This window comes from Pelobates fuscus, chromosome 3 (genome assembly GCF_036172605.1).
Source record: "Pelobates fuscus isolate aPelFus1 chromosome 3, aPelFus1.pri, whole genome shotgun sequence".
In the NCBI taxonomy this organism is placed as follows: Eukaryota; Metazoa; Chordata; class Amphibia; order Anura; family Pelobatidae; genus Pelobates; species Pelobates fuscus.
Genome location: NC_086319.1, coordinates 124713001 through 124739576, shown reverse-complemented (window position 1 = coordinate 124739576; position 26576 = coordinate 124713001). Strand labels below are relative to the sequence as shown.

General features: G+C 35.0%; 1 protein-coding gene across 2 annotated transcripts in view; it reads left to right on the top strand.

Annotated features, from left to right (window-relative positions):
• Nucleotides 1–26576, top strand: part of SLIT3 (slit guidance ligand 3) — a 658792-nt gene that overhangs the window by 435311 nt on the left and 196905 nt on the right. For both annotated transcript variants that reach the window (XM_063447449.1, XM_063447448.1), the window contains one exon: nucleotides 7409–7480. In XM_063447449.1, coding sequence (XP_063303519.1) covers nucleotides 7409–7480 — 72 coding nt within the window. The remainder of the gene's footprint in view (nucleotides 1–7408; nucleotides 7481–26576) is intronic.

Genomic DNA, 26576 nt, shown 5'->3' with positions numbered 1-26576 from the left:
TGTGTCTGACTGTGTGTGTCTGACTGTGTGTGTCTGACTGTGTGTGTCTGACTGTGTGTGTCTGACTGTGTGTGTCTGACTGTGTGTGTCTGACTGTGTGTGTCTGACTGTGTGTGTCTGACTGTGTGTGTCTGACTGTGTGTGTCTGACTGTGTGTGTCTGACTGTGTGTGTCTGACTGTGTGTGTCTGACTGTGTGTGTCTGACTGTGTGTGTCTGACTGTGTGTGTCTGACTGTGTGTGTCTGACTGTGTGTGTCCGACAGTGTGTGTCTGTTAGTGTGTGTGTCTGTTAGTGTGTGTGTGTCCGACTGTGTGTGTTTGTTAGTGTGTGTGTCTCACTGTGTGTGTCTGTTAGTGTGTGTGTCTGTTAGTGTGTGTGTCTGTTAGTGTGTGTGTCTGTTAGTGTGTGTGTCTGTTAGTGTGTGTGTCTGTTAGTGTGTGTGTCTGTTAGTGTGTGTGTCTGTTAGTGTGTGTGTCTGTTAGTGTGTGTGTCTGTTAGTGTGTGTGTCTGTTAGTGTGTGTGTGTCTGTTAGTGTGTGTGTCTGACTGTGTGTGTCTGACTGTGTGTGTCTGACTGTGTGTGTCTGACTGTGTGTGTCTGACTGTGTGTGTCCGACAGTGTGTGTCTGTTAGTGTGTGTGTGTCCGACTGTGTGTGTTTGTTAGTGTGTGTGTCTCACTGTGTGTGTCTGTTAGTGTGTGTGTGTGTGTCTGTTAGTGTGTGTCTGTGACTGTGTGTGTGTTAGTGTGTGTGTGTCTGTTAGTGTGTGTGTGTCTGTTAGTGTGTGTGTGTCTGTTAGTGTGTGTGTCTGACTGTGTGTGTCTGACTGTGTGTGTCTGACTGTGTGTGTCTGACTGTGTGTGTCCGACAGTGTGTGTCTGTTAGTGTGTGTGTCTGTTAGTGTGTGTGTGTCCGACTGTGTGTGTTTGTTAGTGTGTGTGTCTCACTGTGTGTGTCTGTTAGTGTGTGTGTGTCCGACTTTGTGTGTTTGTTAGTGTGTGTGTCTGACTGTGTGTGTTTGTTAGTGTGTGTGTCTCACTGTGTGTGTCTGTTAGTGTGTGTGTGTCCGACTGTGTGTGTTTGTTAGTGTGTGTGTCCGACTGTGTGTGTTTGTTAGTGTGTGTGTGTGTGTCCGACTGTGTGTGTCCGACTGTGTGTGTCCGACTGTGTGTGTCTGACTGTGTGTGTCTGTTAGCTAGTGTATGCGTATCTGTCAGTGAATGTGTGTGTATTTAGAAGGCGGGGCAGGGGGGAAGGGTTGGGTGGGGGTGGCGCGCGGGGGGGGGGGGGTGTCTGAGTTTTGTCCTGCCTAGGGCAGCACAAAACCAAGATACACCACTGAGAATAGTAACAAAAGATAGGTACCTTTATAGAGAATTTAGTATGTAAAGGAGAAAAAATTGTTACAGTTGTATAGATTCCTGGTTAAGCGAATGAGTTGCTTTTCAGTACAACAAATGACTGAAGAAAAGTAGCTATCAGAGATTATACTAATATCTGAAACAATCAAATGTTAATCAAAGGTAGGTATCTATAAACAAGTAGAACTACAAGAGAGGAGAAGGGGAATGTCGCCTAAATGTCTAGTTGGAAAAAACAGACTTAAGTTAAGTTCCTATCTCAATCCTTAAAAATAAATTAAACAAAATAGTAGTACATATAGTAATTGGATATAATCTATATAAGAATTTCCTCCAGGTCCCATTAGAGACTACAATGGAGTCTAATGGGGCCTGGAGGGAGGCAGTAACCCTTAAAGTTTTCAGTACATGTATTCTTGAATTGCTATGTGTGTCAAAAAATCACCAATTATTTTATTTTTTATTTGGCATAGATTGGTGGTAAAATGGTTGCATGAAAAGAGTCAAAATACCCCAAGTTTAATACCTTAGGTTGTCTTCTTTTAAAAAATATATACATGTGAAGTTATTCAGGGATTCCTGACAGATATCACTGTTACAATGTAACTTGCTTTCATTTTGAAAAAAATGGTTTGGAAATAGCTACTTTTACTTATGGCCCTATAACTTTCCAAAAAAGCTAAGAAGATGTTAACATTGGGTATTTCTAAACTCAGGACAAAATGCAGAAACTATTTAGCACAGGTTTTTTTTGGCGGTTGTAGATGCGTAACAGATTTTGGGGGTCAAAGTTCGAAAAAGTGTTTGTTTTTTTTACGTTTTTTCATCATATAATTTTTTTTATAAATTATATGATATGATCAAAATAATGGTATCTTTAGAAAGACCATATAATGGTAAGAAAAACAGTATATACTATGTGTGGGTACAGTAAATGAGTAAGAGGAAAATTACAGTTAAACACAAACACCGCAGAAATGTAAAAACAGCCCTGGTCCTTAACCCCTTAATGACACAACTTCTGGAATAAAAGGGAATCATGACGGAATATATCCGTCGTCTGTCCTTAAGGGGTTAATGGTAAGAAAATTGAAAAGTAGTCTGGTCAGGGTTTAAAGGGTTTAAAGAAACCGCACAGTACATGGGAGCATCATGGAAAAGGCTAGGATAAGCTTCTTCCAAGAAAAGCACCACCATGGTTAGGGTTACCATATTTCTAGACATTTATCATATCATTCACTTTTTTTTTTATCAAAACAGTATATAACCCCTAAATATATAAATATGTAAAGGGAATAAAGTTACATAGTTACATAACTGAAAAGAGACTTGCATCCATCAAGTTCAAGTTCCTCACATGTGTTTTTTGATGTTGATCCAAAAGAAGGCAAAAAAAACACAAAAAAAAAACAGTTTGAAGCACTTCCAATTTGCAACAAACTAGGAAAAAAATTGGTAAAAGTAAAAAAGAATAGTGTGATACCCTATTTTGTTTTTATAATTTTGTATCTTAGATCTGCCAAGTGTACATCCCAACGTCTTCTCTGTTAGCTCTCCTGGACAAAATCTGCAATGCAGGACGGACTCATTGGCTAAGAGCAATTCACTGTCAGCCAATGAGTTAAGCCCTGCACAGCTAGACAGAGAGTTTACGGCTTTCCATTGTTAGTATTGGAGATGGGGAATGTTGGCCAGCATTCAGTAGTGTAGCATCAAGGGACTCCTGGCACCATAATCACTGAAGAGCTATGTAGTTGTTATGGTGCTTGTAGTGCTCCTTTAAATCACTTTGTGTATGCCACACGTCCCTTGGCTATAACTCTGCAATCTCACTGCTCAATTTTCTGCAATTTAGGAGTTAGGAGTTCAATTACGATTGTTTCTGTCCATGCATCCCTAGCTACACCTCCACTGGCTGTGACTGACACAGCCTGCATGGAAACTAAATGGTTTAATTTCAAATCAGTTGTTAACTTACTTCAGATGTTTTCTCCTGCTCTGTAAATTGATCCTTGATCACACAAAGGAGGCTCCTGCATGGTCTAGCAAGCTATTAACACAGCAGAATTTGCAATAAAGTCAGAATAAACATTAGATGACTCTTTACAGGAAGTGTTTAGGAAGGTTGTGCAAGTCACATGAGGGAAGGGGTGCCTAGGGTGCATAAACAAAGTAATTTAACTCCTAAATGGCAAATAATTATTCAGTGAGGCTGCATGAAGCATGATCTATATACCAAAACAGCTTAATTAAGCTAAAGTTGCTTTGGTGACTGACCTCTGTATAAATGTCAACACAAGAAATGGTCTCCTATACACTTTGTAGAGATACAATCAATAAATCAGTTTGTGAGTTGATGTCAAATGATCTGGCTCATTCTGCAAGCTCAGTATATTATTGTTTATTATTTATTGATATATAATTTAGGAAACACCAAATCCATAGCTCTCAAGTGTGTATATATTTTGGTGGTTCAGTCCTTATTTTGGGTCTGAAAACTCCATATAATGTGCCTTTTAACTTAACAAATGTTTTTTTTTAGAAATAAGTCTATATACATTTTAGTTGCATAAATTGCATAAATTGTTATTAGGTAGTCACCTAATTGTTATTAGAATAACCCCAGCCCTAGCCCCTGTCACTCAGATTCACACCCTTAAAATCGTAAAAGTGTCCCTCTTTGTCCATCAGGAGTGTTGCAAGATATGCAAATCAATGGTATTTAATTTTTTAAAAATGAAATTCTGAGAAAACCAATAGACTTGTGCATTCTGTTTCAAATAAATTGCATTTCATCAAAATTTTGGGTGTTCAGTGGGTCGTCTAAATTCTGTAACTTCGAAACAAACTAAATGAATAATAGACGAACTTTAGTTTGTTTCTTGATTTAGAGGTCTGACCATGGCATGAAAAAATAGATTATTGATGGGAGAAAAACATGATTAATAGTTAGGGGACAGCCCCAGTAAAAAAAAAAAAAATCTATAAAATTTATTTATTTATTTCTATATAAATATAGGTATTTTTTTTTTGCTCCCCCCGTTTGTTACTTTTCACTTTTATGACTTGGTCTGTGAAACAAATATTTCCTCCGTGAACAAGTCGAAAAGGTAGTAGTGTGTCGGTTTGTTTTAACATTAGTAATGGTCTGTATGTATTATATACTAACCATACATGCCAGAATGACAAGGTGTCTGGTAGGTCAACTAATCAGTGCTGCCCATTTGCTAAGCATGTTTAAACATGTACTGCACTTTACAACAGTCATCCCCACTCCACCTGAGAGTTGGCATGTTGAGTTACCATGTTGGCATGTTGGGTTAATCCATCCTCTAGTGACTGTGCGAAATTTGCATCCAGCGTGCAGAACATCCATAGGAAAGCATTGAGAAATGCTTTCCTATGGACTGTTTGAATGCGCGTGCGGCAATTGCCGCACATGCGCATTCCGCTCCACTCGGGAGCTGACGTCGGTGGGGCAGGAGAGGTCACCAGCGCCGGATTAAGGTAACTAGCTTTAGGGGTTTTAACCCCTTCTGCGCCAATGGAGGGGGACCCTGAGGGTGGGGCTACCCTTATAGCACTATAGTGTCAGGAAAACCGCTTTGTTTTCCTGACACTACAGTGATCCTTTAACAAGTCTGACACTTTAAAAAAAACAACTCCCCCCCCCCCCCCCACACACACCACCACCACCAACAAACTAATGTATCACATCTAAACATTAATGGAAAACTCCATTGACAAAAAATTTAATAAATTACTATTTAGTAGATATACCTCCAATAAAAACATGCATGTATCTTGTGCCTGGAGCCTTTGCAAGCTCTCCTATTTCCCCCTGGGAACCGACTTCCAGTCTGTGACAGGTAAATGACCAATCAGTGGCTTATCATTAAGAAGACTTTGCTTTTGAGCTATGAGCTCACGTGCGTGCGGCACTCCATTTTAAAGAAGAGCTAGGGAGTCAGCGGAAGAATGGGTGCAGGGCTAAAATGAGTCCTAAGGGGATTTACTAACAGGCACACCAGCCACTTCAACTCTTAGCTACCAATGCACACAAATACGCCCCTGCATTCACCACCCACACTGCAAACAAACAGAGCCCTGCATTCCACCACCAACACTACACACTAACACAGCACTGTATTCAAACACCAACACTGCACACAAATACAGCCTTGTATTCAAACCAGTGCCATACCTGCCACGGTGGCAGAGATTGCTGCTGAGACCGGGCACATGGAGGAGCTATGGGGGAGGGAATGAGACGTGTGGGGGGGCTGGAGAGGGGATGAGATACATTGGGGAAGGCAGGGCAATTTTTGCACCAGGGCCGCGTGATTTCTAGTTATGCCTCTGATTCAAACACAAACACTGCACACATCCCTGCATTCAAACACCAACACTGCACACAAACACAGCTTTGCATGCAAACACCATGTTTTTTTTCTGTTTTTTTATTTAAATGAGGGGCCAAGTTGCAGCACCATGGGCCTCTGGGTGGCACTTCCCCCTGCACCAAAAGTTGCCTGTCGGCCCTTGACCTTTTTCTATGAATGCTTTCATATGTGTCCATTCTCACTCTACCTTTATTCAGAAATATAACTGAAAGGAACTTAACTTAAAAAAAAAAAAAAAAGTGAAATGGTAAAAAGAAAGTGGTCAATGGTCAATGGAGAGGCGATGAAATGCTGCCCAACCTGAATAAGTAAGAACTGGAAAGTGGCTTTGCTGAATATGAATATACAAACACGATACAAAGATACAAAGCTGATAATTTATGATATAATTGAAAAATAAATCCCAAAATAGTAATACTGTGTAAAACATGTAAACCTAACCATGTTTAGTGAATAAATCACTTTACCTTGCAAAAGCATGAGTATCTGAACAGAATGCAACATTACATCATGACTCGATTTATCCATTAGCTAGGGTACTTTTATAGAAATAACCTCTGCATACAGACTTTTCAAGAAACACATCCAAGATAAATTACAATATTCAGATGTATTTAGAATGCATAATACATAACTTAAGTGGTATAAGTGGAATTTTAGCCCTTTTTTCTGTTTTGGTTAGGTGCACTATACTGTTTCACTAGTGTATTTAATTAGAATTATGGTTACCTCCTAAATAATATATTAAAAAAACATGTGTGTATATATAAACAAAATTGATATATACATACATACAGACGTGTGTGTGTATAATAGCTATACAGTGCTGCAGAATTTGTTGGAGCTTTATAAATAATAATAATAATAATAATATATTTGTGTGTATATATATATATGTGCTTGTGTATGTACAGTATAAATATATAAATATAAACATTTATACAAACATGCACACACAGGATTGTATATTCATCCTTTTCACACATTTGTTAGGATGCTGTTGTTCTCACAGTTTTTTTACAGAATAGGATCCCACATGGGACAAGCAACAATACATAGAGGCCCTGAACCACCTCAGACGTTTGGTGCTTAGAATAATAAAAGACTATAAAATGAGATTAGTTGAGTCTAATTTGGTATTGGTATATTCCCCAGACACCCATGCAGCTCTTGTGCAGATAAAGAATTGAAATTTACTACTATGTCAGGACAGAGGACTGCTACTTCCAGTAAAAGGGAAAAAAGGGATTCTGGGAGGTCGCCGAGGGCAGGAAAGTGACCTCACATGATTTACAGGCCTTTAGCTTAATGAAATTGTTTCAGTGACATGATGGTAAAAGCTTGTAATGGATTGGATGGCCTAATGTAATGAAATTACTCCCTTCTCCCTTTAAAAAAAATGTGCAATTAATATTTACTGAGACCTGACAGGCTTCAGTGTGCTATAGTGTGCAGCTCTCTCTCAGACAGTCAGTATGAACAGAGAGAGCAGCAGTCTACACCAAGCCTCCCTCCTGGGTGACGAGCAAAAGACTGCAAAAGGGGGTGGAGGGACACTTTAGTGACAAGAATGCCTGGACCCTGTTTCTCCAAGGCAGCTTTGTTACCAAGCCATCCTTTTGACTTTTCTTCCCTTTCTGCAGGCAACTAGACAACAACCAGATCAGCTGCATTGAAGATGGTGTCTTCAGAGCCCTTCGTGACTTGGAAATTCTGTGAGTTGACTTTGTGATTTCTTTTCTTGTCTGTGTATGTATTTATATGTGTGTTGGTGTGTGTACACGTCCGTTCATGCTGCAGTGCTAGAGCAGGGAGAAAGAAAAAAAAAATCACACATCTTTTTATTTTTATTTTTTTCCCCACCTCTGCATGCTCTTGTACCCTGCTTAAAGTATTTCAACAAGGAAAGTGAATTATCTCACCTCCCACAGAGTGAGGTTACTGCTAATTAAACCACATCATAGTATTTTCTTTCTAATGGTTTGAATGAGCTTTTTTTAAAAATGGCTTATTTGTAGCTGTGCGAAACAGATTGATTTCACCAGCACATGAAACGCATGCAATCTACAGTCAGAGCCTTGTTTAGAAGCGTTGCACTCACATGACAGGTTGAGAATATATCCTTAGATGTGTAATAACAGTTACCACCCAGAGTGACCTAGAATTTTATATGAAACCGGACAGAAGTAAACTACTCTTTCTTCTGTCTAAGCATTGTGTCTTCTGGCAAGAGGAGATTTATGTGAACACACATAATATTCAAATTTAAATGCATGTTTTCACACTAGCAACAGCCTTTTGTCTATTATATTTGTATTAAACGATTGTGTTAGATTGGCGCTATAATGCTTAAATGATTCACAGCGAATGATAACATTGGTACCCTCTTTATGAACTTATGTCCTGAGTCTTTATTATATGTGAAAATCTGCATGAAGGAAAATATTAGTAACTTAGGAAATCCTATTATTTAAAATGAGATTATGTCTCCAAATGATGTTGTAGTAGGATATAGAGACACATTGGTGGAATGTGCATTTTGTGTGCTATAAAACCATGTGCAAAAAAAAATTAAAAAAAAATCAGCTGGCAAGGCCTTGGATTGGACACGTGAGGAAAAAAAAAAGGTTTTGCGGAGGCCACTGTACCACGCAAGTGCCACCGTAATTGTACAGGACAATGCATTTTTATCATTGTCTACTTACAGTAATAATTACTTACTTGGTGATTACTCTTTTGCATATTGTCACATTTTTATATGAAAGACCAATTACATTGCCCTTTTCTGTACATCAGAATAGATAAAAATGCTAATGCTGTGTGGAGGGCACATTCCTTGTGCAGTGAAAGGGTTAATTCTTGTGACACACACACACAATGGAGTGTTCCTTTAAACACAGCTTGCTGTTTATCCAGCCCGAAGTGACACCTTTCTGTTTAAATATGCATTGTGTGGGTATGCCCCATACCATCTATAGTACACTCAGCATTCTTTCACGGAACTAAAGGGGATTGCCAGTATGATTTACCAGAACAAAATAAATGGCAGTATTAGATTGGTAAATGTACAATGATTGTTCTTGGTGGACGTTTAACTTTCCACTATTTCCTGAATGAAGAATAAAATGTGGAACATGCTATAGGATGAGTGGATTGTCTCTAACAGGGGGAAAAAATATCTACAAATGAAAATAAATGCTTAACACATCTTTGCGGAGAAAAATCAATCTCAGTCCTCGGAGAGTTAAACGCAGGCACATAGCCAATAATACAGTTGTATATCTGGTATGGGCATGTGGTAGTAAGCCAGTTAATCTGAAATGTTAGCTTAAATTGTACACTGTGTCTACTCAAATTTTGCTGTTGGTGAACATATTACACATATCTCATAAATTATATAAAAATGTTTAATGTTTTTTAATGAAGTGAGAGGTCTAGGGTGGAAAAATAACCTTTATGTCTGGACTAGTAGGATTTTCATGGGACATTGTTATTTAGAGGTCAGTGCAGTATGTTTGCTTGTTTACACTTTGCTATGAAACAGAAGTGTCTGATCATTCCAAAGGGCCACTGATCCATATTCTCACAAATCTCCCTAAGCTAACGTACTGGTAAATTTTCAGTGTCTTCCTGAAATGAAAAAAATGAAGTGGCATAGTCATGTTTTTTTTTTTCTTGGCCTTTGCCCTTTTTATATTAATAATTATATTCCCCTCCATTGCCACTTGCCTTTAGTTATATTTATTATCTTTTCTTTGTTGCCAGATCTCAGTATCTGGGTTCCTCCATTTTGTTCTCCTTTGCCCATGATGTCTGCAGTTTGCCCTTTTGTGGAATTCCTTTGTTTGATGAATTGTGGGTAAATTAGCTTAGCAACTGAAATAGAATTTTGCTTAAGCCCCGCCCATATATCTAAATTGACAAAATCATGCTCCCCATCAGAAAAAGTAGTCCCTACTTTATCCTATCTATAACTAAATAAAATGAGGAGAATTACAAAATAATACCAGGTAGAAATAAAACGCTATGGAATCTGTTGGCGCTATATAAATGGCAATAATAATATTACTAATAAAATAAAGGGGAAGCAAAGATAAATTTAAAAGCAAAACCTGTAAAGTGACATATCTGCTTTATAATTATTATTGTATAAATTTATTATTTCTGGAGCTTTATTTGCTCCTGGAGCAGCCAAGGAACTGTTTGGGCCTCGGTGCGAAACACTGACAATAGTGAAACTCCAATATACTAAGGAATACTTACTTGCATGCCATAACAGGCAGTTGACTTAATTAGGGGATCTATTGTTTAGTCCATATTTTATGATTATTTAAATTTGTTAGTCTTCTTGGTAGACAGCAAGGAATGATGTCTTGTGAACACATACAACTTATTTTATGTTTTTGAGCAGGCCACAACACTAAACTATTCATTTTTGCCATCATAAATTCACCTATATCTGTGACACAAGTTGTTGTTTTTCAGTCAATTTTATTGTGACTGCAATGCTGCTAACAAATTACACTACTCAGCAATTTGATAAAAAAAAACATACCCAATTCCTCTTCTTAGCGCCTGGAAAATGGGTATTATATGTGCACAATTTAAAGATCACAGATCCCTCTCTGGCCAACATTCTAGAATGTTCTCTTATGTGCAGCAAGGGACAGATACACCCCATTCAAACGGTGACTCTAAAGGCTGTTGTTGGACTACAACGCTAATAACTCTTTGCCAATCTGTGGCAGAAAGATGTTCATGGCAGTTGTAGTCCAACAACCATTGGTAGACAGCCGATTGACAACCCTTCTGTAGACCCCTATAGTAAAGCATGGTAAGTCATTGATTACTTGCAAGAATTGTGTTGTATCAGTGTAGCTCAGCTCGTAAAATGTGATATAATGTATTGAATAGTGTGCTTTGGTCATAATCATCATAACAGATGTGACCACTTTGTTGTAGTTATTTTCCATATGCTTGTCTGTGGCCAACACTCTGGCATTAATGTAGTGTGAACTGATCCTAGTCTAGTGGCAAAATGCCACAAACATACTATAGATGTGGTACTGTAATTCTGGCCATTGAATTGTACCTACATACAATAATATAAAGAGGCCTCTGAGTATCCTGCCAGTATGTAACCCTGTGAAAATGTTCTGTATATATTTCAGCACGGTTTCAAAAACAAGAGTAATTTAAACCAGAAATACGAGATTATTAAAACGGTTTGCTTAGAGCCATTTTTGAGATTACATTTTAGGTTTAGTGTTTGAGTCAGGCCAAAATATAGAATGTGCTTTAGCGCCGCTCATTGTCTTGGCACTGAATCATTAAAAAAATATCAGTGACAAATGCGATACATAAAAGTAATACAATTTAAAATATTATAAAAAAGTATGCTTTGCATCTCAACATTATAATTAAAAGTATGATTAAAAAAAATGAACGAAAACAAAACTTACTTGATACCTTGTCCAGAAAATCAGGATTCCCAGGTCATCCTAATAATGGAGATTTTGAGGATCTTCTAAGATAAGATCATGTGGCTCTTATTAACGGGGTAGATCTGGTAAAATGACTTCCTCAGATGAAGAGATCTGCATTTCCTGCAGTGTTTAAGAGGCGTGGCTTTAATGAACCATGTGGTAAATGTCTTAAACATTTATTAATGTACTACCAATGGTTTATTTTAAGTGGCCTTTATTTTAGTCATTTTGAGGTGACCAATCTTCGTGGTGGAGATTTTCTATTTGCTAGTTCCCACCCTTACGATAACTCTTGTGAAGATTGTTAAAAACCAGCATTAACGTGGTTTATCATATTGGTATATTTATAAATTAGATAAGTAGTTCAACGTTTAAACCGAATTATAAAGTATTAGAATGCCTTTGGTAAATGACAAAAAGATAACTTAATAGATAGATTCCCAAAGACTTTCCACCCATGATCTCCCATGTGCCTTACAGTTGCAATATTACAGTTTTGTAAAGATGTTTATTATAATTATTCAATTCAAAAAAGATGGCAGAGATGTGAATTTTTTATATGTTTGTGAATATGAAAAAAATAACAAAAAGAATGTTTGGAGTCCTGAATCAGGTGAACATATAGCTCAATATATCTATGATTACGTCTATTTACTGATAATTACACAAACAGGATATTAGAAACACTTAGATAAGATCTGTGTCTTTTGCTCCACAAAATGGTGGCCAAAGCTCTTCCATCTTCTGATCATGCTACATAACCAGCATTTAGCACGCAAAATATAGCTACACTTTAGATTTGGTGATATTTTGCATTCTGAGTGAATTCTAATAACTACACGCATAATGCTGGATATATTTAATTAATTTTTTGTTAGTGAATTAAGCAGACCTGCATTTATTAGAAAATTGCACACACTGCAAATTTCTGAAAGATTCAGTAATCTGTTTTACGAACCTTCAGTGATTCGATTCAGCTGTGATGTTTCAATCGTTAATTAGCAACCTATTTATGCGTGTATTCCCAAAAGTCAGCGGGAGTTACTCATCAGGACTCAACCTTCATTCCGATGGCGGTATGATGCAATCCATATGCTCCTAACGACATATTTTGAACCTAGATGAGGAATCAGTTAGTAAGTCCTTCTCACTAAACTGAACTCACATTACTCAGTTTTTTTAAAACTTTTTTTTAGCTCTTTCACCAAAACTAGAAGATTTAATTGGTCTTTGAAATGTATGTTTCATTATCCGTTACTGAGTTTATTTTAAAGTGGAATTGCCCCTTTTTTTCTTGTGAAATTTCCTTAGTCTCTCTCTCTCCCAAGTGCTTTGTACAATAGTAAATGCTTACTGCATGATGAAGTAGTGGTAACTAAAAGAATAATAATTACCCAAGCTCTAGGCATTGGCTCTGCACTTAGAAACCTGTAGAGAAATGCCGTATTTAGTAGTACTATACATGCACAGTTCATTTCAATGGTATACTCTGACTGAGCCTGGTATACAATGTAAATTAACATATTAAAATTGTTTGATGGAAATTAAGGGAGTAAAATGGTTCAGATATTTTCTTTTAAAGAACAGAACTCACAGCTAATTGTCATTGGCTATCAGATGATTGTGGAGTTCCGCTACAATTGCATATTAAACACTAGAAGATCTGAAAGCTTTTGCATCTATTTCCAGATTGTGTTTTAGACTCTCATACTGCATTAACGATGGTGGTATCCTTGCTATTATTCACCATAATGAAGGATAGTAAGCCATGGATCATCTACATGTAGTCTGAGGGCCCTGATCTTGGTCAGAACCAGGACACACAAGCACTGTGACTTCCACTGATCTAAGCTAGCACTAGGGTATTTATCTTGCAGAGCTGCCTTTTAAAGTACATTTTTCTCCTTTGAGCCTTGCCACCAAAACACTAGGACTTAGCGCCTACACTAGCCTTACACACTCTACTCCACTACAAATGAATCCCTACATTACCCTAACACACTACACTAACCCCTACACTACACCAACACTATTAACTCCTATACTATACTCACACAAACCATTAAACTCTATAGACCTCAAACACTAACCATTAACCCATACACTATCTTAGCACTAATTCTGACCTAAAAATGAAAACAATTTAGACAGGCAATCTGTGAATTTGCAGAAAATTCTGTCATCTCGGTGTTTTCTTAGGGCTCGTGTTTTTAATGATTTCTTTAGAACCCCTCAATGGCATTCATTTCCTCTTAAAAGCCATTCATTCATCATGTATACACATTCTATTTTCAATACTATTGTAAAAATTTACAAAAGGATTCAGGTTGTTCTCAACAATACATGTAAATATATTTTAAAAATCACTTCACTAAACTAGGGAACACAGTGTGCAGCAAAATTATTAAATGATTTATGAATTTAGAAATCTTCTGTGTATTCTTATATTTACAATTTATGTAAAAAAAACAAAAAACACAACACAAGTTCCAGAGCACTCACTCATTCACTAAACAGCAACTTTTTTGTTACAATATATTATTATATATTGCATAAGCCTGCCACAATGCCCATTTACCCCATTTTTGGCAAGCTATAAATATATAGTATGAATTCTAGAGATCAGCTAAATATGTCCCCCTCTCTATCTCTGTCCATATTCTTCTCTTTATACACACATACACAATATAATCTCAAATATCAGTCTTTTAACATATAATTATACTGATGGGATTCATGATGAACGATGAGCCGACAATTTAAGTAACTTTTATGTTAATATGCTCCTTTTTATTTTGTGACTTAATGCTGAATAATCTAGCTAGTATAATTTGATAATTAAACATTTTGTAGTGTGAAATCAAAATGAATTCTATTCTCAGCATTATCTGTATCCCTTTATATCACGAATATCAATCAATAAGTAATATTATTGATCACTATACCCCTCTCTGGCAAAGCTATAGATTATTAAGATATGTTGAAAAAACATTGTATACATTTTCCTGAGAAAAGTACTCTACATTACAGAGATTTACTAGATGGTCTGAAGGAACCTCTTTTCCAGAGTATATTTTACGTGTAATGCCAATGTATGTTGAGTAGCACATCTTTCTTCTATCTCCTATCTCCTACCTTCTTCATAATGTTCCACCTTAATCCTGTCCGAACTCTTTGTTTCTTGAATGGACTTCCTCTTGCCATTTATCCACCTTCTATTCGGCATTGGTAAATCCATATGTAGCTAAATATTCTTTGTCTTTTTTTATTTCATATAAATTAATACATTGATGGATAGATAGATAGATAGATATAGAAAGAGGGAGAATACAAAATCTGATTCACGATTACCATCTAAATATTTACTAGAATGAATATGCTGTATGTTCTCAATGTTTAAGTATTTGAAGAATACGAACAATAGACATGCCCTTGTTGGAAGTCTCTTTGAGATCAGAATGGTTTTACCATATTACGTCCAATTGCATAATTAGATATATTTGTATTGTTGTATTTTTTTTTTTTTTTATTCAGAGATAGCTGAACGTTAATAGTTCAACACAATAATGGTGTATTTGCTTTTGGAGTGGATTATATTTGACTATATACACAACAGTCAAGGTGCATTAATGAATTGCCAAGATTTTCTGCAGCCGAGAGCAATAGTGACTTTTTAATGCTCCCTAACTTTGAGCAATGAATTTTTTTTATGAATTTCAATTTAGAATACAAATAATTAAGTAGAAAACCATCAATTACCTACGCCTGAAATTGTACATATTTACAGTCATAGTGCAGCTTGAAATTGTGCAGAATGTTCTAAAGGGAATGGGTGCGGTCAGCTGATTGAGAAACTGCGCACGTACACGGACAAACCGTGCAGACTGAGAGGTTATTTAAACTTAGATTCAATTGCCTTTTGGGGGCATGGCGGAGGCTGCATCAAGTTATATCAAAGATATTTTGTTGTCTTTAATGCATTAAGAAAATAGTTTTTGTAAGAATGCTAAACGCGCTAAACCAAAAAAAGTAAAGGAAATATAGAAAAGAGTGGGTTTTTTTTTTTGTATTGTTGTGGTCTCCCATTTTTAATGTCCAAATCTCGATCCACCTTTACTTTACTAATCAATTAATATATATGGAAATCATGTAGATTTGTAAATCCAAGTAATAATAATAATAAAAAAAAAAAAAACCTTTGGTGAGATCCTTTCTTTTTTCAAGTGTAATGTCTTGAAAGCGTATGATTCCAAATTTCTGTTAGTCCAATAAAAAATGTATTAAAAAAATACTTATTTAATCTCTTATTTTACATAATGCAAAATGATGTCTGTATTATGCCTAGCTGTTTGTTTATTCTAGTTTTGAGTATATGTTGTGTACATAACACATTTTCTGTGTCCTTCTCTTTGTGTTGATATATTATCGATGGCCTTCACGGAAAAAAGGAATTCTTTTCTTCTAAAAACCTTGAGAGAAACAATCTTTCAAACATATGCGTTTTAATAGTGTTTCTCACAATGTAGCTATTTATGGATGTCTAATTGATTTAATGTTTGATTTTGCTTTGGGAAGGGGAGCCTAGGATGAAACTCTGAGGTTACCTACTTTTGGAACTGAATTACGCTAAAATGTAAGACATGACATAAGTCAACAAAATATCCAGCACATTCTTTTCCTCTTAGTACATTTGAAGAAAAGCATTGTTGCGTGCCAACAGAAATACCATGGTCTCCCGAGTTCTTACTTGTCAAACAATAATTAGCAGCTATCAGTTTTATGTTTCCATTCATTTTTCATGAAATTAAACCATTGTGGTTCAGGTAGTCATTGGAACATTAGACATTAATAAACTTTTATTCTTATTTTTGGCAAATTTACTGACCACTCTTGCTTCCATCATTTCCTTATGACTGAATTTAAGTAATTTCAATGGCCATTCAGAATAACTTAATCTTTGCTTAAATGTGAACTAATTCTGTTGAACTCAAATTAAATTGTCGGGCACAGTGCACATGTAGTTTTATTCTCTCTATAATGTTTAACTAGTTACTTTTAAATCTTGATGCTTTATGGTTTTGTCTTTGTTGTGTTCAGAAACTATGAAATAGCAACTTAATCATAGAAAATTTTTCTGTAACATTACCATGTTATATTTTTTCTGATAGAATATTCTATGGTTTTATACCTACTACTTCATAAAGCATTTTGTAAATCGTGCATTTGGTTGATTTTGCGTAGCCACATAAAAAGTTTTGTTGATCCTCCTAATGTATATGTAAGATACAAATTTAGTCATGGATAATATTATCCCAGTTTGCCTCTGAGATTGGCACATACAGCCAGATCACCATACGATTTTCAGTGGGTCATCTGGTTTTTGAAGAAGCGCAACATATGTGGAATGTCCCAGGAAACCACCCACAATAGGTTGATTCTGAGCTTGTGCTGCCTTCTTCAAAACAATTTAGATCCTTAAGAAAATAAAAGTCTAATGAAGGTGTGCGGAATTGGCTTATGTATTAGAATTGAGGAATTAACCACTGAGATAATTCTATGTTTGGAGCTAATCGCATGAGCTTAATTCTGAACCAGTCGTAAATGTAACATGCTACCTCTCAAACCAAACAAAAGAAAAGTATGTGTTGACTACATATTTTTCCTCAAAATAATTTTATAGAATGCATTAATATCAAACTACAGAGTCATGACAAAAAATAATAGTCAGTGGAGTGTATGTTAAAAAGCTGAAATTTTCTGCTACACCAATCTGAAAAATACATATCTATTCATCTTTCCCCAAAAAGCCACACAATCTCCATTTTAGAAATAAAGTATTTACTATGTTCGCTAGTGATTAAATAATTTCAAACTTATGATGTAATGTAGGTAAGCACATGTTCATAATTGCCAGCGGTCGTAGAGCTTCTTCCTATTTTGTCTTCTGAGATGTATATCACAATTTTCAGTTTATTATATGAACTCTTTTAGAATAACTGCCCAAATATATTTCTCAAAAATCATATGACTTGGTTCCAGTTAATGCGTTAATCTCCTGTGATGTTGTTTATACCTTTTTGTTGTTTATATTATATTATATTATAATAATGTGTTTTACGTTATTGAAAATTTAAGCCTGCAAAGCTAAGATATTTGTTTTTTCTTTTGATTTAAATAATGTGAAATACTGCAATTTTATTTCTCGTGTGGTTTTTATATGTTTTAAACTTTTATTTGTTGGAATAAAAAGATATTGCAGTCAAAATACAGTGACACTGGATATTTTATTTTGTATTTTTTGCTCACACATACTTTGGTGCTATACTTGGGTATAATTTGTTTTGATTAACAGCCTGTAATTTGATTAAACCTGTGTTGTAAAGCCTAGATAGCTGAGGCGATAAAACACAAAGGGTCCCTTTCTTTCAGACATATGAGAACAAAGAAAAATTATATTTATAGAACCATTTAGTGAAAGAAAATCTAGGAACCAAAATAAATTGTCTTAATTCATGAAACTTTCACAAGATTAAAAAGTAGGGGCTTCCAGAGGTCACGCAGATTTTGTATTGTTAGCCTAATATTCATAGATTCTAATCCAGATGTTCCAAATAGGTCTCCAATTAGACCTGACTTCAGTCATTAATGATGACTAAATTCTTGCTTGAGTAAGGTTTACTAATGCTTAGAGCGATGACCTTGAGCTGTATGTTTCTTAAACTTTTATGTCCCAGTCTAGATGAACCTTGAAAGACCCCGCTTGTCTCAGTTTTGCCGCATTGCAGTGGGTTTCACTCCCAGTATGCCTTGGAAATAAATGAGGCACGAGAAAAATGTCTTCCTCTTAGCGTATGACCCTTTTAGTTGATTTGTACAGAAACGATACAGTGGTTGAAGTCAATCTTTAGTGTCCTACCATTGGCATGCAACTCGGAATACATCTGATTAAAGTGCCTTCTCAAAATACATTTTCTTACTTTTATAGCCTTCAATTAACTTTGTGCTAAATGGAATAACTAATATATCGAATCAGATCAGAGGCCCATGGGATTTCTGCATTCCTAGTGTATCACTGCACCCAAGCTCAAAATGAAAATTAAAGCATAGTTATCTAATGGTAAATGGAGAAAATTTAACACAACAACTTTGTATAAAGTAAAGTAAGGATATTCCTACAGGGATATGGTTTGATACAGACTCCCTGGAAATATATCTGCAGAGGAATACTTACATTTGATTGGTCTGCATAACATAAACTATGTCAAATTTATTACCTTACACATATTGAAAATTAATATTAGCAGGTTCTTGTTAATTCAGAATTCAGTGCATAAAATCCAGGAAAAGATACAGTTTGCGAGAAATTGTCATAATGCAGCAGCAATATGGTCATGCGCTGGCAGTATTTAAATATTTAGAAACATGTGACCCAGAATGGCCCAATCCAGTAAAAGTCTGGTACGTTAAATAGCTGGTATTGCACCAAGATAAAAAGATGTAGTGATCGCAGCAATATAGTAAGTCTTTCAAATGGGATACATTCCATGGTGAGTAAGATATCTGCCGTAACAACTTGGGAATCTTTAAATTTTAATTAAATTAAATTGTGCTTATTTTAGGTTGTCCTTTTTTTTTTTTTACAATAATTGTAGATCATTACTTACTAGATATTTTAAATAAAAATTTTATATCTGTTTTTATGTATATATATCTATTTGACTAGATCTATTTAAAATATAACATCCGCTGGAAAAAGTCAACCTCGTTTCTTTAGTTTATCAAAATGTTTTAATTTGCAAACATTTTAGACATTTTTCATCTTTAAAAATCTTAGAGCTTTTATATAAATTCATACAAAGCAAATAATTATTTTTTCCAACAGTAGTATATAAGCAATGTAAAAATAGAAATTTGTATAATGGCTTTTTATAAATAGCTAAACTTATTTTTTTAGCCTTGATTTAAATGAGAAACTAGTCATTATTTTTAGTGTATATCTTTAAAAATGTGTGGATAATTTTAACAAGGCCTGTTATCAATATATAGGAAAGTATTTTACACTGTAACATTGTTGATTTTACTTATTCTTTTTACTCTATACATTTCTTCTAACAGTTTTTGCTCTGCATTTAATATATAGAGTACAATATTAACCAGAAAATTAAAGTAGCAAGGTTTAATTCTAGGACATAAAAATATATCCTAGTAAGTTTTTAACTGGGATTCTCTTTTTAGCTTATTTTATTGTACCATTTAACATTCATCTACATTTAACTTTTATCATACTTCAGTATATGTAACTATATTAAATATAGATATTACCTGATCTTGTATTTACTATTTATTAAACAGATTATTTTATCATTTGGACCATGTGAGTTTCTAACTAGGTGTTTCACACCGATGTTTGTTTAATTACAGAGCTATACTGTTGGGACTGTTGAACTGCATTATCAAACTTGTAGTCAAGCATAGTTTTCACACAAGTATATAACATGTTTTCTAGATTCCTCCAAAATTTAAAAACAAATCAGTTATTGGCTACCGGCTTAACACAGCATTTGTTTTATTCCAGCCCAGCCTTGGTCCTCCAGCGGTTATTAGAATGCACTAGCAAACTATTTTGCACGCCAACCATAAAACTAGGTTAGATGTCCCTGTTCTGAGCTTTGCAGCAATCGAGATGAAAAGTGATAGCGATAGTGCGTCATTTTTATTCGCAGGTACACCCCAAAAAAACACGTTTCCAAAACGTTGTATATAATATGTGTATTTAACTTTCCCAAAGAGGAACAGATAGTACTGAATGTGTCTTTTACAATTAATGTGTGATTAGTATCTCCATAACTGTATATATTTTCTATTTTGATATATTTCGTTATATAAATATATTAATGTCCTACAGCAATGTATTTTTCAATTTTTTTTCTCAAAATGTTACTACAAAAATAAATTTTTAAATAGTCTATTTTCTTCCGTTTACCAAAAATATATATTCTATTGTTGTAATGAAGCATTAACCAAGTCTCTTTAGCATAACAATTGTAATCGAGCATACAGATAAAATAATCGTGAGTTTACTTTTTTATTTATCCTTTGAATAATATTCGACTCATGTTCTGAAATATATTGCATGTAGGCAGACTGGTAAACTGAATGGGGTTTACCAAGTTTTTTACAATGTAGATTATGAAACTATTTTACAGCATACTAATTTGATTAGCAAAGTTTTACCATGGAGAGGTCAATATTTCTCTATGTAGGTAAAACGGAAAATATTGACTGTTCACCATGAAATTATGTTTGTTCAAGAGCATAATTGACAAGAGAATATATATATTTTTGAAATATTTTAATTGTTATCGAACTTCACAAATAGAGCCTTAATCCTTCAGCGTTCTGGCGATATATTTAAATAAAGCAATTCCTATTAATGATACAATGAAGCAGACGTAGAAAAGTGTTTTTCATTGACAAAAGTATCCAAATTGCCACAGAGTTAAAGTATGTGTGGTAGTTCATTCTCATTTATAAAAAAAAAAAAAAAAAAACTAAACAAAAACCCTTGTGATAGTTGTGCCAAAAGTGATCTAATCACGGTTTAAGAATCCAAACATAGACAACGAATGTAACTAAGGTACACCTACAAAAATGTTATGGATATAATTATCTTTAATTATCTGTTCCGTACAAAAAGTCACAATGTGAGAATCTCATTAGTCAGATGATTCATATTGTTGAAAATTGCAGCATTATGAATATATAACACTCAATAATTATACATAAAGTCTATAGAAGAAGACCAATGTCGTGACCTGTCCACATTTTTCATTGACAAATAAATTTAGAACGCTGGAATACAATTAAGTTAAATTTCTTAGAACGGTTGAGAATATGTTTAGATGATTCTTCCTTTTAACTTAATTTTTCTAATTACATGCAGAAATGTTTTGCATCTCCAAGTCCATATTCATATTAATGTGCCACTAGTGTGAGTCACTGAATTTATTTTTACCAGACTGCACTCAAGCAGCTCTTATCTGAAGTAGTCCATAGTTTGAGCTCCTTTGCCATTGATAAAACACTTAAAAAGAACAAATGTTAAAAATCCTTTGCTGATAATGATTTTGTTTAGTGGTGTTTTCAAGTCTTAGTCATCCTGAACTGATACAGACATATTGTGCATACGTGAAAAATAACTTATAGGGACATGTCTAACCTTATGAAAGGAACATTGATGTCTTCCTCCTCTTTATGACTTAAATTTTATATATGGCATGTGTGACCTGTCAAGGACACTATAGAGCATTATAAGAGTGTTATTCTTTAAAGTTAAGTAGCTAAGCTTGAGTAATAATCAAATTCGAGATTTTATTTTTCAGTTCTCATTTTTTTCCAGTCAAATTGTGGATGCCTTGTCAATTCTCTGCAACCTCCAGTGTATTTAATAAACTTCTAAATACATAATTTATAGCAATATGTGAAGCCCAACATTTTATTTCTTAAAGGACCACTCTAGTGCCAGGAAAGCATACTCGTTTTCCTGGCACTAGAGTGCCCTGAGGGTGCCCCCACCCTCAGGGACCCCCTCCCGCCCGGCTCTGGAAAGGGGAAAAGGGGTTAAACTTACCTTTTTCCAGCGCTGGGCGGGGAGCTCTCCTCCTCCTCTCCGCCTCCGATCCTCCCCGTCGGCTGAATGCGCACGCTCGGCAAGAGCTGCGCGCGCATTCAGCCGGTCACATAGGAAAGCATTCATAATGCTTTCCTATGGACGCTTGCGTGCTCTCACTGTGATTTTCACAGTGAGAATCACGCAAGCGCCTCTAGCGGCTGTCAGTGAGACAGCCACTAGAGGATTAGGGGGAAGGCTTAACTAATTGATAAACATAGCAGTTTCTCTGAAACTGCTATGTTTATAAAACAATTAGTTAACCCTAGCTGGACCTGGCACCCAGACCACTTCATTAAGCTGAAGTGGTCTGGGTGCCTAGAGTGGTCCTTTAATAGATGCATTTATTCTAAACAAATTACTGACATATTTCCAAAAATAATACACATTCCCCATTTACAAATAAGATATAACTTATGTGCAAATATTTATACCACATTCCTCTATCCCATTTCTATTATGGCTAAAGACAAGTTTTACCTTCACCCACAATTTATCTGAAGTAGTGTATCTTACGACCATGAAATATCCTATAGCATTATTTGGTCAATCCATTTGATATAAAATTTAAGCCCTGATTAAATAGTGGATAAGCCTGATAAGCTTTTGAAATGATTTCATATTTTTGGATAACCTTTTAGAATGTTTTTTTCAAAATATTAAAAATATTTCCGTATATATAATTTTTATTTCAATATATAAAAAAATTCTAAATATTACACAATCTAAATATTTTTCATAATTTTAAAATGTTATTCAAAAATCTTAACTAATCTGAAAAGCTTATCCAACAATAATAAATCAAGATCTTAGTATGTAATGCCCTAAAATTAAAATTGCTTGTATTAAAAACAGTTTGTGCATTTAAATGAAGTTTTATGGTGTCACCGTAGTTATGATTCCCAGACTGAAGAGAAGAGAATGTCCCCACTAGAAGCCACTGGTCACAAGTGTAATAACTTTAAATTTGCTGAAAATGTAAGCTGCTTCCAAATAGTACAGGATGTTTCAATAGGTCATATGATGCCTACGGCCAGGGAGGGGAAGGAGTGAAATGACTCTACCATTTCACTGTTAGCATTATGTAAGCCTAGAGATTTACAAAGTTTTTAATGTCTGTATTAAACACCTTTTATTTTAAAAAATATATTAGTTTTCTGCATTAACTTTATGTGGGTATTGTGCTCAAATGCAGACATTTGTTTAATGTTCTGATGCCTTTTGTTGGAAGCTGTAATCCTAGCAATGCCTTCAGGCTACTTGCCTATAAAGTTTTTGACTATTTATGTCATATCCACTGTATGTAAAAAAACATTGCAGATTTTCTTTTATACTAACATTTCAGACACTGTGTAAAATATTGCAAGTTACTGTACACAGTCTGGAAGCTTTTCCTAGCAGTTCCCAAATATTTTTATGAAAGGCAAAGCTGAATGAATAAGAAAAATAAAATTGTGTAAATTACATTATTTTATATCCGTCTGTGAAGCAAAATATACACAAAATGGCTGTGTCATGATAGATTTATTTTGTGTGTCTCTTGCTTCATTTACAAGTTACGTTAATATATATATATTTTTTTTTTATCAAAAAGTGGTAGTTAAGGAGTTACATTAAAAAAGATAGAGGCTCCAGATAGAATGTTCATATGTTTATTTATAACTCTAAATATTGGCTGGAATTGAGGTAGTGAGTGAGTTCTTAGCTTTGTAGAATATCGTGGTTGTTGTTGCATTCAACATACAAGGCACCCTGATTACCCCCTGAAAGTGTGAAGAACTCAGTCACCAATGTACACTGGCTACATTAATTGAATATCTTACTCATGGCTTGGCTGTTACTATTAAATAATAAAGGAACTTTATTATTTTCTATTTTGTACATTTAAATAGTACATTGAGAAACTGTAGATGAGATGCATTTTTATGTACTCTGAGTGGCATACCTCCCAGCATTTCAAATAGATCCAAAGGGGACATTATTTTAAGGGGGTTAGTAGGGCAGTGCAAGGGGACAATTTTGAGTGATTTTCTAATAATTTACAGAACTAAAATGTAATTAAGAACAATGTAACTTATTTACAAAGACGGATTTCTAAACACATTTACTGTAGTTCAAAGACACATGAATGTGAGTATTATTGCTGTAGAAAATGTATGTTTCTTGCATGTATAATATTTCTGTACCAGCTCCCTATGCATTTAAATCCAGCCACAGAAATGCAAGTTGTGAAGATACTGCTGATGGATGTGCTAGGAATATGTAAAGTTATGCATGTATTGTTTGCCATCTCAATTCCACATTGATGCCTTTTAAATTATACAAGTAATGTTTCACATATTTCAGAATCTCATATTCAGGTTACTTTACAAACCAGTGTTAAAACTGGCATATCTAAAATGACGAGTTCCATGTCTAGATAAACTACACTTGCAAGTTGCACTTGGAAGTAAAACAATAACTCAGATGATTCTGTACATAAATTTACTCAAAGCAAGTTCAGTGATTGCATAATGGCAGCAGTAAAATTCTAAAAATGTCATTTTGTAGATGCAAACAGCTTCACTTCTTTGTTATTTGAGATAGATATATGAGATAATGTCAACCCTACATAGTGTTTCATAAAGCCAAAAACAAGGCTTTTTTACATCTCTGAAACCATTTCGCCTTTAGCCATTTTGTAAATAGCTAAAGGCGTTGCATTTTATACGGCTTCTTAAAGAACCGCTTCAGTCAGAAGCATTTTCTTGGTGAAAAGATTAAGTTTCAAAATACAGATTAAGGGGACACTGTGTTCACCAGAAGCACTACAGCCTAATGTAGTGGTTCTGGTGTGTATAGTCTGTCCCTGCAGTGTTAGTACTGTAAACACTGCCTATTCAGACAAAAGGTAGTGTTTACATTGCCTACTAGTAACACCTTTATGTGCAGTCACTCAGACGGTCACTACAGGTGCTTTCTGGGTCAGTGCTTCACTTGGCTCCGTGCCTCCGTGCTCTGCATGGAGGCGTTGAACGCTCCCCAGAGAGATGCATTGATTAAATTCATCGCTATGAGGAGATGCTGATTGGCGCAGCACAACATTTAGCCCCGCATGCACTTTAGCCCCACTATGCTTTCATTTGACCAGCTGAGATCATCAAGTAAAAAATGGCCTTTAATCTCAACAGATAGTGACCTGGGGACCTTATGATTTAATCCACCATTGTTGTGTCAGGGATTCATGTTTGTATTCCTAACGCTCTAGTGTTCCTTTAACCCCTTAAGGACACATGACATGTGTGACATGTCATGATTCCCTTTTATTCCAGAAGTTTGGTCCTTAAGGGGTTAAGGAACAGCATGCACAAAAAATACCATCTTAACTCTTACTTAAGGTTACTCAAAAGCACCGGTCTTAGCAAACAAATATGGAGATTTGGTCACACGATATAGCCATATCCTGTAAAGCCCACCAATATATCACAGTACCCCAATATTGGTTGGTCCTACGCTAATGTTAATACGGGCGATAAACATGCTTACTGAAATACTAAATAATCTTAGTTGTTTATAACAGAGGAAGCTTTTATAATTACTCTTAGCGTATATAGCAGAGGTGAGAAATACCTACAGGATTATATACTAAAGTGAGAATTGTTGAGAATTCAAAGTGAATTTCAAATTTAAGGCCAAAATAGATGACATGGAAAAAAAACTCTAAGCCAGTTATGCTTCCAATTCTGTTATTTAGGTCTGAAACATTAAATCCACCTTGAATTACCTGACAAATATCACTTAGATAAATAAGCCTACTATAGTGTATGTCATATCAGCCTAAATGTCTCCTGCTGAGACAATTTGCAAATGTAAAAGTAATCAAGACACATTTCCTTTAGAATGTTACACTCCTTAACGTGTCTGATCTACGGTATTCATTTCTATCACTGGCTATATTTTAATTGTTGCATTTTGACCATAGACACATTGTGCTGAAAAAAGAAATGCTGTTTATGTATAAATAAATAGATCTGCCCATATACGCACAAACAGCGAGATGCACGTTTGACATTTTATTCTCTATGGTTACATATGGGTCACAAATTGATTTTCTGTCTCATAGAATTCCGCTGTACACTGTGATAGATTACTGTGTATGTATATTTGATGCATACTTCATATGCCCTTTGTTCTTAACACACAATGATCACACTGTTATTGGTTTCAAAATAAGGTTTTATTGAAGAATAACATTGTTTTAGGGAGTATTTCTGCAATATTTAATTCTTTTATTTGTAAAAGAATGTCAAGGATGAGTAGTGAATCAAATATGTCATGTTCATAGCAGTCATGTTCATTGGAAACCTAAAAGCAAGCTGAAAAGCTATTGCTATTCCTGGTGCCCCATGCTGTAATAAAATATTCAACAGGAAAAAGACATTACACATACAACAAAGCTTTCTTAAAGAACCTTAAAGACAACGCTTAAAGAGGCATCCTTTAGTAATGTGGACTGACAATGTTCAACAATAAATGTAGGAACATTTAAGCAATACAAATGAAATAAAAATAAATCTTAAACCAAAACTACATTGTTCTCTTTATCTTGCCTTAAGTTTTAGAATTATTTGATTAGATTCTTATAAATATATACATATATTAAGTACCCTCATCTTG